Genomic DNA, 20,534 nt, shown 5'->3' with positions numbered 1-20,534 from the left:
ATTCAATCCCCTATACCCAAAATAGAAAACAACCAACAATTATGCAAAACTTTCATTCATTTATAATGTAATTAAGCAGATTTGCACCAGAAAGTGTGATACTCAAACAAAGATTTTTAAAAATATATATACACATATATATTTTTTGTTGTAGAGGGACACAATACCTTTATTTTATTTATTTTCATGTGGTGCTGAGGATCAAGCCAGTGCCTCACACTGCAAGGCAAGTGCTCCACTGCTGAGCCAACCCCATCCCCTCAAACAAAGATATTTAAGGCTCTTTGCAATCTATACCAACCAGTTACATGTTCCTCTTGTATTCCTTATCCTTTTAATGATTCAAACTTGTGTTCCTTCCCTACCTTCCTTTTTCCTGATTTAATACAGTGTCTTAGGCATGCCAAGTACAGTTCTGTCACGAAGCCCTCAAACTCGGGTTTCTTGAAAGTGCCACATTCCTTAAAGTTTCTATGACTCTGCTTGTATTAATATCTTTACTTAGAACTTTCTTTCCTTGCCTTCTCAAGCTGGCAAAATTCCATTCACTTTTCAGATCCAAATCAAATCCTTTTCCTATGGAAACCCTTCCTGAACACCATATTGTTATCCTGACTTCTACACATAAACATCCCCTTCCCCCAACAGAAACTTTTGTTTCCCACAAAGCCTTACACACACCATATAAAAAGCAGCTCCTTGACAGCAGAGACTGAGTTTATTCATCTTTGTTTTCAAACAGTAAATACCTGCTGAATACATCTACCAATAAAACTCACTTGTCATATAAAATCATAGCATCATTCTGGGCCTCTTGTCCATCATACTGGCCCTTTTTGGCAGCAAGCTGAGATTGGAAGTTATCTGCTGCTAACCAGAATTGTAATATATTTACTGCATCTTCTTTTTCCATGTACTAGAAAGGAAAAACACAAAAGGGAAAATAAGACTAAAAATGGATTTCTTTCACTTGTCTACTTCATGAGCCCTATGCATTAAAATATAGGATATAAGCAAAAAGCAAAAACAAATCTACATTTTTACTTAACATCAGTTAGCAATAGGGCACACAGTCATTTGAGATAGAGAAGTTGTAAAATATTCTTGGCAAGGGCAGAACACCCAAATGAACAACAACAACAAAAAAAACCCACCACACAGATAGATGCAAAATTTAGTGAACTGGAGTAAAAATTACACTAAATTGGATTAGTAGTTCCCACCATCAAAAATACAAAGAGTAGTTGGGTGCAGTGGCACACACCTATAATCCCAGAGGTAGGGAGGCTGAGGCAGGAGGCTCATGAGTTCAAAGTCAACCTCAGCAATTTAGGGAGGCTCTAGGCAATTCAATGAGACCCTGCCTCTAAATAAAATATTTAAAACAAGGGCTGGGGAGGTAACTAAGTAGTTAAGCACCCCTAGGTTCAATCTCTGATACAAAAAGAAAAAAAAAAAGTAAGAAAATCAAACCAAATCTTTTACACTTGATCATTTCCATCATTCCATAAGAATATATTAACCTGAACAAATACTGATTTAAGTTATAGCAAAGAAAGGGTGTGAAAGCAAATCAACTGAGTATTCTGGCAAAAGAGAATCCAAGTGTCCAGATTACATTTTGTGAGATTGGGAATCCTCTTAATAGTCACTTCCTTTGCAACAAAATAATTCCATTTGCTGAAACCTAATAAATGCTATTAAACAAAACCATGCCTCAAAGAGATTAGTATACTTATTGATTTTGTAAATGCTTCACTATGTAATCCTATCAAGCAGCTTAAGTAAAAATGATGAGCATAGGAAAAATTTTACTACTTTTCTTTCTTCAGAAGTTGGGACTCCAATTATTTATGCACTGGAATTCAGTATCAAATTCTATAGCTTTATTTGGTACATAAGAGACTTTTAAAAAATGACAATAATTACTGATGGCTGTACACTTAATGCATTAATCAGTGTGACCAAAACCTTACACTCAATCTCTTCTATCTGTAATACATTTTAAACTTTTCAAAAATATTCTCATATTCATGAGCTAATATAATCTGTCAAAAAATTCTATGGCTTTAAAATAGTTTCAAATAATTAAAAACATGCATTCTCATAAGCAATGGCTTAATTAGGTTTTCAAAATTAGAGTTATTTTACACTGAAACTTTTTATTTTTGAATGGAATTTTCATGTTCTCTGATGAATATGCCATCAAAGTACTCTTGTCATTAGATAAAAAAAACAATACAATAATACATCTTTGGAAATGACTTATATCTTCTATGTCATTTTCTATAGATGGGGCCCCAGCATTTTATAGTTCAGAGGCTGGAATGCTCTAGTAGAGTGTAAAAAGAAATGCAGAATTTACCTCAGAGAAATAAAAGAGAGCTGACTCACAGAAGAGAATGTCAGCCAGGTAAACAGTTCCACTGGTCAGCACTTCAATCTGGTATTTACAGAAATGGTGACTTCGCAGAAACTCACTAAAGTGCCTGCACACGGACAAAAAAGGGAAAATTTGAGGGAACACCCAAGGAAAGAGCTTAATTGGGAAAAACAAGACTCTTTCCATACTGTCCCTATGGTATGTGAAAGGCCTGGGTCAAGGCTACCTCACTTCCCACGGTGCTCTTCCTGATTCCTTTACCTTTATGTACTCTCTCCTACCTCTCAAGACTTTGTAACCCTCCTGTAATATTTAACACACATGGTACTTTGTATTACAATAATCAAAGAACATGCCCTGTTTCTTTTATTAGGCTGTTAACTTCCTTTGAGGCAGGTACTATACCTAACCATGCCTTGCATAGAGCATTTAATAAATGCTGAATGAAAGAAATGAGTAGAAAAGATTTTTTAAGGGCATTTTAAAAAGCCCTGAGGCCATTTCAACAAATCTATGTGGATTTAGTTATACAGCACACACTAAATAAAAAACATAACTAAAAAATTAGGATATCCATCTGAAGACATGTATCACTTAAATAAATAAACCAATTTGAATAGTCACACATTAACCTCAATCACCTCCAAAATGACTTCAGAACTAAAAACAAATTCTTTTAACTTAGGCAATATTAACATTAAAAGAAAAAATTGTTTTGTTTTAATTGGAATCTAAATTATTTATATTTTAAAAAAAACTATTAACCAAGAGTTTTAGAATGTGCTTGTATAACTTTACACATATCCAAATTATTTAAATCCTCAAAGATACTTTGTTTTTAGTTGAGTGAAGTCCATTTTTAACACTGAACCCAAATTCCCAAGAATGCAAAATGTGAAAATACAAAACTAGCTTACTCTTGCTCCATTGCACTAAAGACTATGGCCTGTGCCAAAACAAAGCAGTTGGGATCCACCTGTCCATCTTCGCCACAAATCTTTGCTGTAAAAGAAACAGTAAAGAGTCAAGCTTCCACTAAATTCAAACTATACCCATTCGTTAATCAAATTGGGAAATAACAATAAGGACATATAAGTGAGGTTTAAAGAGAATTAAAAGAAAACACAGATAACAGCTTGAAAAAGTCTTTTGCGATATACATTATATAAAAGCAGCAATCAAGATTTAATAACATAACATTTTTATACAAACACCCTCAAAAACAAAATAAAAAGACAAAATCTGTAGCATATGATAGTTAGGAGATTACTATCATTAATTTATCAAACCATGCAAACTAGTAAGAAAAGCCCAAAAGAAAACAAGCAAAGAACTAACAACTCAAAAGAACTAACATAAAATGGTCAACAAATATGAAAAGATATACATGATCACTAAATAATACAAATTAGAATAAGAAGGCATTATACTTTTGTTTAATAAAGCAGCATAATTTTAACAATACATAAGTGTACTTGTTTAATAATGTTTGATGTTAATATTTATGTTTAATAATGTACTTTTTTAATATACTTGATGAAGAGCATGGGAAAACTACAATAAGTGTTAGTGGAAATATAAATTGACATATCTTTTAAAGGGCAGCTTGGCAGTTTCCAACTTAAGTGTTAAAAATGAACATACTCTTTCAATTGGCAATTGTATTCCTAGGATTGAAACCTGAAGAATTAAGGATTTGTTAAAAACATTTACTTATAAAGAAGTTTGTCAAAATGTTACTGGTTGGGCTGGGGGTATAAATTCAGTGGTAAAGTACTTGCCAAGCACCTATGAGGCCCTGGGTTCAATCCCCAGGATCCCCTGCAAAAAATAAAAAAGTTATGGGTGGAAAATTTACAACACAAATGGAACTGCCTAAACAGCTGCAAATAAATGAAGCTATTTAGTTGGCTGTTAGACAAACAACCATGAGGTCTCACTCTGAGTTCAAGCTGTTAGATGGACTTTAATGAAACAAACAAACAAACAAACAAACAAACAAAAAACCCCACAAGAATCAGATTGTATTATAGTTTCCTGGTCCACTGATCCATTTACTCCCACTTTCTCCTAGACAACACCTAGCTGTGACAATGTGAAATATGTACATGGTCTTTGTCCACTTTCCTAACATGTACTTCCTAAAATTCTTGGAAGTCTTCTCAGTGATAAAAAGTTGTTTTGTTTTGTTTTTAATGTGCTAATGAGATGACTGGTAGAGCCTCAGGATGAGGACTAGTCACCAAAAAAGATCAAGGCATGGATTAGAGAATTGGAACTTTTAGCCAACCTCACCCCAATTGTATTACTAAGAAAAGATGGTCCAGGAAAGTCTAGAAGATGGTAGCAACAAATTCCAACTATGTAGAAAACTCAAAATCCACTGGGTATGATGGCCCATGCCAATAATCCCAGCTACCAGGGAAGCCAAGGTAGAAGGATTCAATATTGAGAAGAGCTGGGGCAATTCAGCTATGCCCCAGGTTCAATCCACTGCCACAGAAAACCAAAATCCCATAACACGATCAGTCAACAAAAGTAGATGAACTAGTATTCCACAACCCTCAAAATACGATGGAGACAACCAACCAGCATCAACAAATCTATGTTTTAGGTGTTTGCATGGAAGAAAAAGGAAAACAGGGGCATCATTTCATGTACCCCAAAATAGCCAACAGGTGTTCACTGGAAAGTATGGTGGGCTAATTTAAGAACCACAGCTGAGCCTGAAAGGGGTCATGCTTCATCCATAATAAGTGAGTTCAAAGTACTCACAGAAAGGAATGAAGAAGCCCCATACTAGAATAACCTACTAGGAGTAAGGTACTTTATTTCATAAATCACAAGTACTAAGTTTGAGGTGAATAAAAATAACAAAATTTAGTACTAGAACTTATTGGAATATATTTGCTGATGAATAAATGAACCAATTTTTTTTCTGTGAATATAGGTCATCCTGATGAAACACAGTAAAAGCTTCCAAACTTTTTTTTACTAAGATCTCCAGAGAAGTTGTTCATTCAGTATTATCTATACATACATATATGCATGTATGATGGAAAAAAAATTCCTGAAATCTTTGCCCTTACTACGGGAAAGGCTTTGAATTTTCTATTCTAGCCTTTTTTTTTTTTTTTTGGCAGGGGCAAGAGGGCATAAGAGAAAGCTGGTTCCAACCTAAGTATGAAAACACTACCAATTAGGGTATAGTCTAATCTCAAATTCTGACTGTGAGATGTTGCTTTGAACAATGTAGTTAATGTTTCTCTACTTCAGTTTCCTCATTCATAAAATAATAGCTACTTATCCAACAAGGTTCTATAGAAGTTAAAATGAATTTATCTATGGGAAGTCCTTAGCTTATCATCTGGACATTGTACTAATAAATATGTTATTATTGTTCTTGCTTTTGTTGTTATTCAGGTTAAAATCTAGGAATTCAGGTCCACATATAGGAAAGCAACTTTTTAAGTGACCTATACATCTATGTAACAGATATAAGAAAGTACTAAGAACACAGACTAGGAAGGGAAGTATGTTAGGATATTTAATGTTCATTAAAAATTCTCCCAAAAAAAAGAAAAAAACAAATCTCTTAGCTGAGCATAGTGGCACATGCCTGTAATCTCAACTACTTGGGAAGCCAAGACAGGAGGATAAGAAGTTTGAGGACAGCCTGAACAACTTAGTGAGATCTTGTCTCAAAATTAAAAAAGTGTAAGGGATAAAGCTTAGTGGTAGAGTGTTTGCCTAGCATGTACAAGGCCCTAGGTTTAACCTCTAGCACTAAAAAAAAAAAAAAAAAAAAAAGACAAAAACTCTCTTGGTCAATAATCAAAAATAGTCAGTTTTTTTTTTATTATAACTTCAAGCACTACTTACCTATGATGTCATTTCTCATTGCTTCTGAAATTGGTATTGGCTTAGCAGCATCAGGAGATATATATTTGGTAAAAGTATTTACTGCATCTTGTTCTATACCTACAAGGGAAGAAGGGGACAAAGTTCAAAACTGAAAAGCAACTTGGACCATAGCAATGGACTATATTCAAGAATAGCAGGATTTGGCTTATTGTGTTCTTTTGTTACAAGAGAAACTTCCATTGTAAGGCTACCTTTTCTTTAGTTTGGGAGCAGAAGATTTATATGTGAATTCTCTCCAGTCACCTTATGAGATAACAAACTTCATTATTAATAGCAATTTTTTTTTAATGTACATTCTCCCAACTTGAAAGACTTGCACAACAATATAAAATGCAAAACTTTTATAAATCTATATTTAAATGTTTTACCAATTATTTCACATACATGAATACCATCTCTTTGACTTTCAACAAACTTGGAAGGTTAAACAACAAATCTCGAACTTTTAAATCTCAGGATTTCTTTATAACCTTAAAAACAGGAGCTAGTGGGCTGGGGTTGTAGCTCAGTGGTAGAGAACCTGCCTAGCATAAGTGAGGCAAGGAAACAGAGGCAGGAGGTCAGCATCACCCAGAAAAAAAAGAAATAGAAGAAAGAAAATGAGAATCCTAAAGAACTTCTACTTATGTATGGTTCGTTTATAAATATTAAGGTATTAGAAAAACTAAGAATGAAAAAAATTAAGTTAAAATCAACACTTAAATCTTTTGTGTTCAACATGAACATTTTTATGAAAAATAGCTATTTTCAAAATAAAAAAATTGGTGGGATGAAGGCACTGTTTTACACTTTCGCAACTCTAAATTTGGATTCTCATATATGCTTTGGCATTCAACCTTATGCCACGCTGCTTTGATTAAAATAGATATTAAGAACATCAGACGTGTAATTGGGAAAAATAGAATTTGAATGGTTTTTTGAGATAACTGTGGATATATTCTTTAATATTTCAACAAAATGTGTGGTAGTTCTAAAAGGTTAGAATGTAGAACCTAAAACCATGTCAATGAAGTTTTCATATTGTTACAGTAAAATCTACAGTCCTAGTTTCTGTTCTCTTATTTATGAATGATTTTATAAAAATCATGTTTTCCACTACTTCAGAAAATACTGGTATTCTGATTTATACAGATCTTTATAGGTTTATGTAAATCTAAAACCATCATTAATTTCACCAATGATCTTATTGGAAAACCCTTTAAAACTTTCAATGCACATGATGGTATTTAGAAGTTTTCCAAAATTCTTATTTTAATTTGAAAAGTTTAAATTTTAGCACTGGGCAACAAATGCAGTGTTTTCCTTGAAGTGATAGGCTCACTTTATTAGTTTCCAAACAAATGTCTGCCATAGTTTGTCAGTGTTCATTCTTTGTAGTAAAAGTGATAGTCTATGGCTGGGGTTGTAGCTCAGTGGTAGAGTGCTTGCCTAGCACATGTGAGGCACTAAATTCAATCCTCAACAACATATAACAATAAATAAATATAGATATTGTATCCATCTACAACTAATATATATATTAGTTGATTTGAGCTAATTGAGCTCAAATCACAATCAATTGCTCATGTGTGTTTTTTTAAGCCAACTAGTGTACTTTAGTATAAAGAGCTTTACACATAATTTCTACCTCATTACACATATTAAAAAGAAATTACTGTGGACTCAAAGGTTTAGCTTATTTAATAAAAGTAATTCTTTATTACCCCAAAGACATCCTTAAGTAAAACTAGCATTTAGTTTCACCAGAAATAAGAGCAGTAAAGAATATACCAACTGGAGCTGGGGTTGTGGCTCAGTGGTAGAGTGCTTGCCCAGCATGTGTGAGGCACTGGGTTCGATTCTCAGTACCACATATAAATAAATAAAAATAAAGTTCCATTGACAACTAAAAGAAATATGTTTAAAAAAAAAGAATTTAAAAAAAAAGAATATACCAACTTACTAGTACAAGTCTGTCTAAAGCCAGTACATTTTCCCCACTATGTCTCTTGTACCACCATTACTAATGTCAACACAGTGAAAAAGACAAATAACAAATCTTAGAACTGTGAAAACAGTTTTGACCTCACAGACCTGCTTAAATGTTAGGGAATCCCTACAGGTATACAAACTACATTTCAAGAATCCCCGACGTAAGCTAAATAGATTATTATGCATCCCTACTCCCTGACTTTTTTGGGGGTGCAGATGGACCTGAGAGGCACTTTATCTCTGAGCTACATTCCTAGCTCTTTTTAATTTTTACTTTGAGACCAGTTCTCACTAAATTGCTTAGGCTGTCCTTGAACTTACATCCTCCTGCCTCAGCCTCCTGAGTTGCAGGGACTATAAGTATGTGCCACCACATCCAGCTAGTATTCCCATTTTTATAGGAAAAAAAAAGGTATGTACAATAAAGAAAAATCTTATTTGAATCAAGAAAGTATGGGAATGGGGAGTAAAAATATAGGTTTTATATGTGTTTGCAATTGTTTCCAGCTTAAAATAGACTGTTACAAGATGTTTTACGTAAGTCTCATGGCAAACGAAAAATAAAGAAAAATGGGAAAAGATAAAAGCATGCCAATGCACATTTGCACATTCATGCAAGCATGCACACACATTCACAAAATCAATAAAATACAAAGGAAGATAGGGAAAATGGAGCAAAGGCACTACAACATGGAAAACAACTAACAAATGGAAGTTAAATCTTACCCTATTAACAATTACATTAGGGGCTGGGATTGTGGGTCAGTGATAGAACGCTTGCCTAGCATGTGTGAGGCATTGGGTTCGATACTCAGCACCACATATTTTTTTAAAAAAATTACATTAAATGTAAAAGGATTAAATTCTCTAGCCAAAAGACAAAGAGTGGCTGACTGGTTTAAAAAAGAAGACCCAGGGGCTGGGATTGTGGCTCAGTGGTAGAGCACTTGCCTCACATGTGTGAGGCACTGGGTTCGATTCTCAGCACCACGTATAAATAAGTGAATAAAATAAAGGTCCATCAACATCTAAAAAAAAATTTTTTTAAATATATAAATAAAATAAATAAAAAAGAAGACCCAAATATATGTTGTCTTAATTTTTCAGATTTAAGGATACTCACAGGCTGAAAGTGAAGGAATAGAAGACAATACTCTACATAGCTGGAAGAAGACAATATGCAAATGGTAACTAAGAGTCACATGTGTATCAGACAAAATAGATTTTAACTCCATCACAAAGAACCATCAGGAAGATATAACAATTATAAATAAATGTTGGAAGCCGCTCTGGACAGGTGCTATGCACTCACTTAAGTCCTAAGAGGTACTGAATAGGTACTGCACCCCACAATACAATTTGGACTTTACCTCCACGTGGATAAGAGGTACAGCTCCAGGAGTGGGCATCACCCAATGGGGTTGGATTACACCCACTTGTTTGTTGTAATACTACCCCTTGACTCATATGAATGGCTTCTCCCCTCACTCACAAAAAAACCTGGTTTTCAGGCATGCTCCCTCTCTTTCTTGCCTGCTTTGCCCCCCTTATGGGAGCTGTGGCTGAGGAGCCTTCACTGATAATAAATAAATAAATAAATAAATAAAAGAAAAAGAAAAGGTACTTTCTGTGTCTATGTCTTTATTTAGTCAGACCAAATTCACTTGAGACAAATATGTATCCAAAAATCAAATCATTTAAATATATATAGCAAACACTGATAGAACTGAGGAGAGAAACAGCAACATAATAATAATAGAATACTTTAATACCCTACTTTCAATAATGAATAGAATCAAAGACAAAGAAAATAGTAAGGGAGGGGCTGGGGATGTGGCTCAAGCGGTAGCACGCTCGCCTGGCATGCGTGCGGCCCGGGTTCGATCCTCAGCACCACATACCAACAAAGATGTTGTGTCCACTGAGAACTAAAAAATAAATATTAAAAAAAAAATTCTCTCTCTCTCTCTCTCTCTCCTCTCTCACTCTCTCTTAAAAAAAAAAAAAAGAAAATAGTAAGGGAACAGAAGACTTGAACATCCAAACAACTAGATATAACAATATATATATATATTCTTCTCAAGCTTAATAGAAGATTCCCCAGGGTAGACCTGTTAGGTCACAAAACAAGTCTTAATGAATTTATGGAGAATAAAGTCATAGCAAGTATATTTTCTAAACACAATGGAATGAAACTAGAAATCAACAACTGAAGGAAAACTTCAAAATTCAAAAATATGTCAAAATTAAACAACATACTCTTGAACAATGATGAGTCAAAGAACAAATCAAAAGGGAAATCAAAAAATATCTTGAGATAAGTGAAAATTCAACATACTAAAACTTTTTTGAGATATTGCAAAAGTAGTACTAAAAGGAAATAACAACCTAGTTTTATATCTCAAGAAATTAGAAAAAGAAGAATAAACTAAGCCCAAGGTTAGCAGGAAGGAAGGAAATAATGAAGATTAGAGCAGAAATGAACAAAACAGAGAAAATAGGGGGGGGGGGGAATCAATGAAGCTAAGATTTGTGTTTTTGAAAAGATAAAAAATGTGACAAACCCTTAAGCTAGGTTAAAAAGTGGGGAGGGGGCATGCTAATAAAATCAGAAATGAAAGAGGAGACATTGATTGCAACTGATACCATAGAAATCAAAAAGGGTAGGGATGTGGCTCAAGTGGTAGCGTGCTCGCCTGGCATGCGTGCAGCCCGAGTTTGATCCTCAGCATCACATACAAACAAAGATGTTGGGTCTGCTGAAAACTAAAAAATAAATAAATATTTTAAAAATTCTCTCTCTCTCAAAAAAAAAAAAAGAAAGAAAGAAAGAAAACAAAAAGGGTCATAAGAGACTATTCTGAACAACTACACACTAACAATCAGATAACCAAGAAGAAATGGACAAATTCCTAGACATATAAAGCCTATCAAGACTAAATCATTAAGAAATAAAAAAAAATCTAAACAGACTTAGAAGTAAAAAGGACTTTAAAAAGAACAAATCTGGGGCTGGGGTTGTGGCTCAGCGGGAGAGCGCTTGCCTTGCAAGTGCCAGACCCTGGGTTTGATCCTCAGCAATCACATAAAAAATAAATAAGTGAAATAAAGGTATTGTGTCCAATTACAACTAAAAAATAAATAAATAAAAAGAACAAATGTGGAGGTATCATTATGATTTCAAAATTTATGACAAAGCAACAATAATTAAAACAATGATACTTACATAAATAAACAGACCAATGCAACATAATAAAAAGCAGGGAAATAAAGTCATGCAGCTGGTTTTTTTAGTTGTAGATGGATACAATATCTTTGTTTTATTTGTTTTTATGTGGTGCTGAGGATGAAACACAGGGCCTCACATATGCTAAGCAAGCACTCTACCCCTTATCTACAACCCCAGCCCAGTTAATTGATTTTTTATTCATTCATTCATTCATTCATTCATTCATTCATTCACTCATTTATTTATGGTACCCAAGATTGAACTCAGGGACACTCAACCACTGAGATACCCCAGCTCTATTTTGTATTTTTTATTTAGAGACAGGGTCTCACTGAATTGCTTAGCCTTTTGCTGTTGCTGAGGCTGGCTTTGAACTCACAATCCTCAGCCTCTCAAATTGCTGGGATTACAGGCATGCGACACTAAATGATTTGATAACCATACCAAAAACACAAAATAGGGAAAGAATACCATCTTCAACAAACAGTGCTGGCAAACCTAGAAATCCACATGCAAAAGAGTGAAGCTGGATCTTTTACCTTATACCCTATACCAAAATTAATTCAAAACAATGAAAGATATGACTCAAATTATAAAATTCCTAAAACAAAATATAAGGTGAAAAAGTTTCATAACACTGGATTAGGAAATGCTTTCTTGGATTTAACCTAAAAAGTATAGGCATCAAACACAAAAACAAGTGAGATTATGGTGAACTAAAAAACTTCTGCACAGCAAAGAAAACAAAACTGAGAAAAGAAAACTATGGAATGAGAGAAAATATTTAAAAACCATATATCTGAATTAATATTCAAAATATAATTAATATCCAAAATATAAAAGGAGGGCTGGGGATGTGGCTCAAGCAGTAGCGCGCTCGCCTGGCATGCGTGCAGCCCGGATTCAATTCTCAGCACCACATACAAACAAAGATGTTGTGTCCGCCAATAACTAAAAAAAATAAATATTAAAATTCTCCCTCTCCCTCTCTCTCTCTCGCTCTCTGTCTCTAAAAAAAAAAATATAAAAGGAAATCCTACAACTCAATAGCAAAAAAAAAAAAAAAATCACTCAATTTAAAGACAAAGGAATTGAAAAGACATTTCTCCTATGAAGACAAAATGGGGTACTGAGGATTGAACATGCTAAGGCAAGTATTCTACTACTGACCTATATCCTCCGGATATTTTCAAAAAAATTCTGTTTCTAGACAGGGTATTGTGAAATTGTTCAGGTTGGTCTTGAACTTGTGATCCTCCTTCCTTAGTCTCCTAAGTAACTAAGATTTACAGGTGTATGCAACAGTACCTGCCTCAAATGCCTTCTTTTGAAAATGAAAAAAAAATGCTCAATATCAGTAGCATCAGGGAAATATAAGTCAAAATTACAGTGAAATATCATCTCACACCTGTTAGGATGACCATTACAAAAAAGCCAAAAGATAACAAGTAGTGACAAGAATATGGAAAAGTGGGAACCCCTGTACACTGTTAGTGGAAATGTAAAATGGTGCAGCTGCTAAGAAAAATAATATGGAGGTTTCTCAAAAAAATAAAAATGGACTATTGTATGATCCTACAATCATATGTCTATGTATTTATCTCATAATCATTGCTACATCAGGAAGATTAAACAATTAAATATACATATACCTCACACATGCCAGAGTTAAGTACTCTACCACTGAGCTACAACTATAGCCCCTGAAAACATTGTTCTAAACCATAACTATATATAACTTGTACTCGTCAATTTTAAAAAGTACTCGTGTTATTAAAAAAAGAATTCATTGGGGCCGGCTTAGTGGTAGAGTGCTCGCTAGCTGGGTTCCATCCTCAGCACCCACAAACATACATAAATAAATAAATAAATAAATAAATGTATTGTGTCCAACTACAACTTAAAAAAAAAAATCAAAAAAAGAATTCACAGGGGAAAAGAAAAGAAAGTATCAAGGTCAGGACTAAAGCTCAGTGCTGTCTCCATGATTAAAAATTTATGTGAAGAAATATTTCTGGGAAGGGGAGTTATTTTGCTTGTAAATTTATCCTGTCTATAACACAAGGCTTGATGAAAGACACCATTTGTGAAGACCTGAGGTAACTGTTTCCCATTCACCAGATCTAAAACAATCTGAACTAACCCCATTCTTTTAGCAAATATTTATTGCATAGCTAGTACAAACAAATTATGCAGGCAAAACAAAGACTTCTGATTTACAAAAAACATCTGTAAAAATTTTTAAAAATATAATATGGAAATTTCTAAATCCTTGCTTTTCCATTATCAAAAATATCTGCTAATTCTAGATAAATACAGTAAGAATTTATATAGATATTTAAGCATATTTATGTTCCAGGGCATTAAAACTACTGAAAAAAGTTTTGATACCCTTATAAGTTCAGGGGCTGGGGATGTGGCTCAAGCGGTAACGCGTTCCCATGGCATGGGTGCAGCCCAGGTTCGATCCTCAGCACCACATACAAACAAAGATGTTATGTCTGCCGAAAACTAAAATGTAAATAAAATATTAAAAATAAATAAATAAATAAATATAAGTTCAGAAACATAAAACTTGGTTATGCTTCTCTTTTGGATCCAGAAAACTTAAGTTTTCGCATATTAAGGATAGAAGGACAGTAATAAATTTTAAAACATTAATAAACATTTAAAATGTAAAAGTCAATACACTGTTTTGATTTTTGTTTTTGTTTTGGTACCAGATATTGAACTCATGGGCACTTAACCACTGAGTTACATCCCCAGCCCTTTATTCTATGTTATTTAGAGATAGGGTCTCACAGAGTTGCTTAGGGCTTCACTAAGTTGCTGAGGCTGGCTTTGAACCGAAGATTCTCCTGCCTCAGACATTTGAGCGGCTGGAATTACTGTTGTAGTTGTACCACCATGCCCAGCAGTTAGTTAATACACTTTAAAAAAAAATTAACTGATAAATACTAGGCAAGCTGGGTACAGTTGTATCAACCCGTAGTCCTACTTTATTGGGAGACTGAAGTAGGAGGATCACTAAACAACAAAGACCCCCATCTCAACAAAAAAAAAAAAAGAAAGGAAAAAAGAAAACAAAATAGAGGGAGGACTGGGGTTGCAATCAGAGGTAGTATGCATGTGTGAGGCAGAGATCAATCCCCAGCACAGCATAAAAATAAAGGTACTGTGTCCATATACAACTAAAAAAAAAATTGTTTTTAAAGAAAACAAAGACCCAATAACAGAATGGAAATGACAGAGAAAAGAATCAGTGAATTTGAGGATAACTGAATAAAAAGTTACAAAGTTGGAAGGGGGTAAAAAAAAGAATAGAAAAAAGTAAATACAGCCTCAGGAACCTGTAGAACAATAACAAAGCTCTAACATTAGGATCATCAGAGTTCTAGAAGTGGACAAACACTATAGTGCCAATTTTTAAAGAATGAATGGCTGAAAACTCCCCAAATCCCCCAAACTTATACAAATGTGAAGCTTAGTAACCCTCAAGTAGGAAGAAAAACAAAGAAATTCAGATCCATTTTTAAATACCATAACCCAATTGCTAAAAACTAAAGAGGAAAAAAAAAACTTAAAAGCAATGTGTTAAATACATAGTAATAATGATTCCAAGATGTAGCAAAATAATCACCAGTAACCATGCAGGCCAGAAAACAAAGAAACAATTTTTTAAAGTGGTTAAAAAAGAAAAAAAACCCCCACCAACACAGAATTCTCTACCAAATGAAAATTATTTCAAGAATGAAAGCAAGGGGCCAGTCATGGTGGTACATGCCTATAATCCTAGCAGTACAGGAGGCTGAGGTAAGAGGATTTCAAGTTCAAAACTAACCTAAACAATTTATGGAGACTCTGTCTCAAAATAAAAAAAATAAATGAATAAAAAGGGCTGGGGATGTGGCTCAATGGTTGAGTGCCCCTGGGTAAAATCCCCAGTACCAAAAAAGAAAAGAAATGATATAGGAAATTCTTGAGATGATGAAACGATAACTGAACTTCAAAGATAAAGGAACAACAACATATACAGCAAATAACTGGGTAAATAGAAGATGACCATTTTTCTCCTAGGTTCTTTAAACCATGTATGACAACTGAAAGCAAAAATTACAACATTTCTGAAAGGCTTTCAATGTACAGTTGACAATTACAAAATATAAGTAGGAATATAAAGAAATCTATATGATGGTAAGTTTCTACATTCCATTGGAGTCACAGAATATTGATTTTAAGTATACTGTAAAAAGTATGCAAAGCAACAAAAAATCTACACAAAGAAGAACTCAAAAACACCCTGGTGCAGTGGTGTATACCTGAACTTCAGTGACTCTGGAGGCTGAAGTAGAAGGATCTCAAATTTGAGGCCAGCCTCAGCAACTTAATGAGGCCCTGAGCAATTTAGCAAGACTGCCTCAAAATAAAAAAAATAAAAAGGGCTGGATATGCAGCTCAATGGTAAAAGGCCCTAAGTTCAATTCCTAATATTATAAAAAAAGAAAAAAGAACTCAATAAACTAAAAAATTTCAAAGAATCCAAAAGAAAGCAGAAAAGGAGAAATCAAGGAATAGAAAACAAGGAACAAACAAATAGGTAGACATGAATTCAAACATGTTATATTTACTATGATCATAATAAAATTATATTAACCAATACCAATAATTTTGCTTACATATTATATTATAATCACATTGCAGTAATTATTTAACTTAAAGAATTACATTAAAATCTGTACTAATTAAATTTACAAACAAAAAACCCCCACAGAGATTGTCAGAATGGGTGAAGTAACATGATCCAACTATATGTTACCCACAAGAAACGCACTTCAAATAAAAATTGTAAAGACAGCCCCAAGTAAGGAAATGAGAAAAGATATATAAACACTAATCAAATGAAAGTTGGATTATCTATATAAATCAGACAACATATATTTCTGATCTCAGAACAAGCAATGTTACTATAAAGAAGAGTATATACAGGGCTGGGATTATAGCTCAGTGATAGAGTGCTTGCCTAGCATGTGTGAGGCACTAGGTTCAATTATCAGCACTACATATGAATAAAATATAATAAAGGTCCATCGACAACTAAAAAAATATTAACAAAAAAGAAGAACGTATACCATGACTTAGATAAAGAAAAGTATATACAATGATAAAAAGAGGTAATTCACGAAGAAAGTAAATAATTCTAAATGTGTATATACCTTACAATAGGGCCTCAAAAATATATAAAACAAAACCAGACTGAATTAGAAGAACTGGAACCAGATGCAATGGCACATACCTGTAATCAGCCACTCAGAAGGCTGAGGCAGGAAGATTACAAGTTCGAAGCCAGCCTCAGCAAATTAGCAAAGCCCTAAGCAACTTGGTGAGACCCTGTCTCAAAAAGTAAAAAGGGCTGGGGATGTAGCTTGCTGGTAAAGTGCCCCTAGGTTCAATCCACAATAATAATAATAACAACAACAACAACAACAACAATAAAAATAAAAAGAACTGGAAAAACTCACAATTATAGTTGGAGACGTCAACACACTTCTACCTTCTCTCAGTAATAGAGTAATATGATCGCAAACAAAATATCTGCAAGGATATAGAAAAACTGAATACCATCATCAACCAACTAAATCTGACATACCCAAACCAGATAAAAGCAATACAAGACAAAGTTACAAAAATGTAAAAAAAAAAAAAAAAAAAAGGGAAGTCAAATCCAGCAACAAATAAAAATATAGCACAAGCAAGTGAAGTTTATTCTGAGAATACAACACTGATCCAATATTCAAAAACCAATCAATATAATCCAATATATTAACAGACAAAAGGAAACCAGTCCTATCAAATAACACAGAAAAAAAGTATCTGACAAAATTCAACACCCATTTATGATTCAAAACAACAATAACTTTCAGCAAACTAGCACAAGAAGGGAAGTTTATCAAACTGATAAAGGGCATTTATAAAAAAACTTACAGCTAACCTCAGACTTAATGAGAAAAACAGAATGCTTCACCATTCCTAATCAACACTGTAATAGATGTCTTAGCTAGTGCAATAAGACAGGAGAACAAGGCTGAAAGAGAGAAGAAGAAACAAATTGGAAATGAAGAAATAAAATTCCCTATTCCTATTGATAGACCACATGATTATTTATATAGAAAAATCTCAAGAAACCTACAAAAAAGTTCCTAGGAATAATAGTTTAGTAAGTCACAGAATACAAAATCAATATAAAAAAACAATTGTTTTATATGCAAGCCATGAAAATTTTAAAACACAATTTTTAAAGCACTATTATTCACAACAGCATCAAAAGGAAAAAAAAGAGAAATACTTAAGATATAATTCTAACAAAGTATGAAGGATCCATATGTTGAAATTATATAAAACTGATGAAAAGAAGCCAGAGGCCCAGGTAAATGGATATACATACCATGTTAATGGATTGTAAAACTTGACATAATTAACACGTCAATTCTTCCCAAACTAATTTATAAATTGAACACAATTTTAATAAAATTCCAGAAGGGTCTTTTTTTTTTTGTAGATGTAGACAATATAATTCTAAAATTTATAATGGGGATTATTAGAACAGCCAAAATAATTTTAGAAAAAAAGAAGAAGAAAGTTGGAGGACTCAGAGGCCTACACCAATGTGGCCAAGATACAATGGCAATCTGATGGAGTAGGGTATTCTTTTCAATAAATGATGTTGGAACAACTGGACATCTGGACATTCATTTGTCAAAATAAACATAAAACCATCACAATTATACAACATCAACTCAAAAAGGATCATATATAAAAATGTGAAATGTAAAAACTGTAATACTTTTATTAGAAAACATGGGGAGAAAATCTTCATGACCTCTGCACATCTGTAAAAGAAAAAGTGGGTAAGATGGACTTAATCATCATTCTGCTCTGAGGAAAATCTCTGTTAAAAGAATGAAAAGTCAAACTGGAATGTTCACCTGGAAGTAAACATTTGCAAATCACATTAAAAAAAAATAAAAATTACATCCAAAATACATACATAACTCTAAAATTTCAACAATGAAAAAGTCAACCCAATAAACTATGGGAAATATTTAAATAATTCACTAAAAACATGGATAAGAAATACAAAAAAAATACTCGACGTTAGCTATCAGGGAAACGCAGAGTAAAACCAAAATGAGATGCTATTACACATCTATTAGAATGGTTTTAAAAAACACAATAAACAAAACATTGACAATATTAGTGCTGGTTGGGATATGAAGGAATTAGAACTCATATATTGCTGCTAAGAATGCAAAATGGTACTTTCTACACAACAGTCTAGCAGGGACTTATATATATAATTAAATATATACTTAGCACATAATCTAGCAAACCCACTACCAGACATTTGCCCTATGTAGAAAAGAAATAAAAACTATGCCTACACAAAAACCTATACACAAATGGTTACAGCAGTTCCTATTTATAACTACCAACAAGCAAAACAATCCAAATATATTCCAGTAGACCAATGAAATATACCAATACAAAGGAATACTACTTGAAATAAAAAGAAATAAACTATATGGGGCTGGGGATGTGGCTCAAGCGGTAGCATGCTCGCCTGGCATGCGTGCGGCCCGGGTTCAATCCTCAGCACCACATACAAACAAAGATGTTGTATCCGCCGATAACTAAAAAAATAAATAAATATTAAGATTCTCGCTCTCTCTCTCTCTCTTTAAAAAAAAATAAACTATAAAAATAAACCTCAAAGGTTAATATTCTGTATAAATTCACTTATATGACATTTTGGAAAAGGCGAAATTGTAAAGATGGAAAATAGATCACTGGTTGCCAAATTTGGAAGAGAAGGGTTTGGCTACAAAGGTGATAGAACTCTTCTTTGTCCTGACTGTGGTGATAGTTAAAAGAATCTATACATGTGCTAAAATTCAGACAAGTAAATATTTTTAAAAGGTCAAATTTACTATATACAAATTTTAAAAATAACAATTGAAACAGGAAAAAAGTAATGACCATTGCTATCAATATTTTTTAAATGAAATAAATTACCATCAAAGCAAAGACTGTTTCCAAAAACAATAAAGCGTATGAAAATTAAAGGAACAAACCTTACATTTCCATTTTCAGAAACATGCCAGACTATATGTTCAAAGAAACTTATCCCAATACTGAATTCCCTCAAAATGCCTTTTTTTTTAAAGAAAGAGAGAGAGAGAGAATTTTTTAATATTTATTTTTTAGTATTTGGCGGACACAACATCTTTCTTTGTATGTGGTGCTGATGATCGAACCCAGGCCGCACGCATGCCAGGCGAGCGCGCTACCACTTGAGCCACATCCCCAGCCCCATCAAAATGTCTTTTAAAAGTATAGCAGAGGGCTGGGAATATAGATCAGTGGTAGAGTGTTTTGCCTAATACATGCAAGGGCCCCCAGAATCAATGCCCGAGCCAAGAAAGGAAGGGGAAGGGAAGTGTATCAGAGGTTGTGTTAAAAAAAGGGCACAAATGAGTAAAAACAGTTCCCTTACCTGTGGGCCAGTAGTACTTTGAAATTCAGAAGTTTTAAGGTTTTTATAGGGGTGACACACTATGTTTAAAATATAGCACTATCTGGGACAATACCCGATAATTAAACACATTTATATTTCTGCAACAAGTTCATTGCAGTTCAGGTTAGGTTTTGTTAAAAAATAACTTCAGATAGTCAAAGCTTTCTATATTTTATAGCAACCTGTACAAATTCAGATAGAAAAAAGTCAAGACAAAGCATTCACTTAAGGGGGTGGGAGGGATAAAAAAGATCTAGTACCTTCACATTAAAGGACAACTGTCCAGGGCCCAAACAAGGAAAATTAGACAAATAGAATGTCTAAAGCCAAAAGCTCAAAGGGCAAGATCTTTGGTGGATTAACTCAGGAGGGCAATAAAAGACCTCTAAGAGGAACACAACAGTGTTCTGATGCCAGAGGAAAAAAAGAAAAAAATCTTCTTAGACAATTCCTGA

General features: G+C 33.6%; 1 protein-coding gene across 3 annotated transcripts in view; it reads right to left on the bottom strand.

The window, feature by feature from the left end:
* Positions 1-20,534, bottom strand: part of Akap10 (A-kinase anchoring protein 10) — a 78,580-nt gene that overhangs the window by 38,706 nt on the left and 19,340 nt on the right. For all 3 annotated transcript variants that reach the window (XM_078042960.1, XM_078042959.1, XM_005340825.5), the window contains 4 exons: positions 6,266-6,364; positions 3,301-3,385; positions 2,366-2,489; positions 780-916 (listed from right to left, as the gene is read on the bottom strand). In XM_078042960.1, the coding sequence (XP_077899086.1) occupies positions 780-916; positions 2,366-2,489; positions 3,301-3,385; positions 6,266-6,364 (445 nt within the window). The remainder of the gene's footprint in view (positions 1-779; positions 917-2,365; positions 2,490-3,300; positions 3,386-6,265; positions 6,365-20,534) is intronic.

Source organism: Ictidomys tridecemlineatus, chromosome 3 (assembly GCF_052094955.1).
Source record: "Ictidomys tridecemlineatus isolate mIctTri1 chromosome 3, mIctTri1.hap1, whole genome shotgun sequence".
NCBI lineage: Eukaryota > Metazoa > Chordata > Mammalia > Rodentia > Sciuridae > Ictidomys > Ictidomys tridecemlineatus.
The sequence above is the reverse complement of the archived record's forward strand: the minus strand, read 5'-3'. Positions and strand labels throughout refer to the sequence as shown.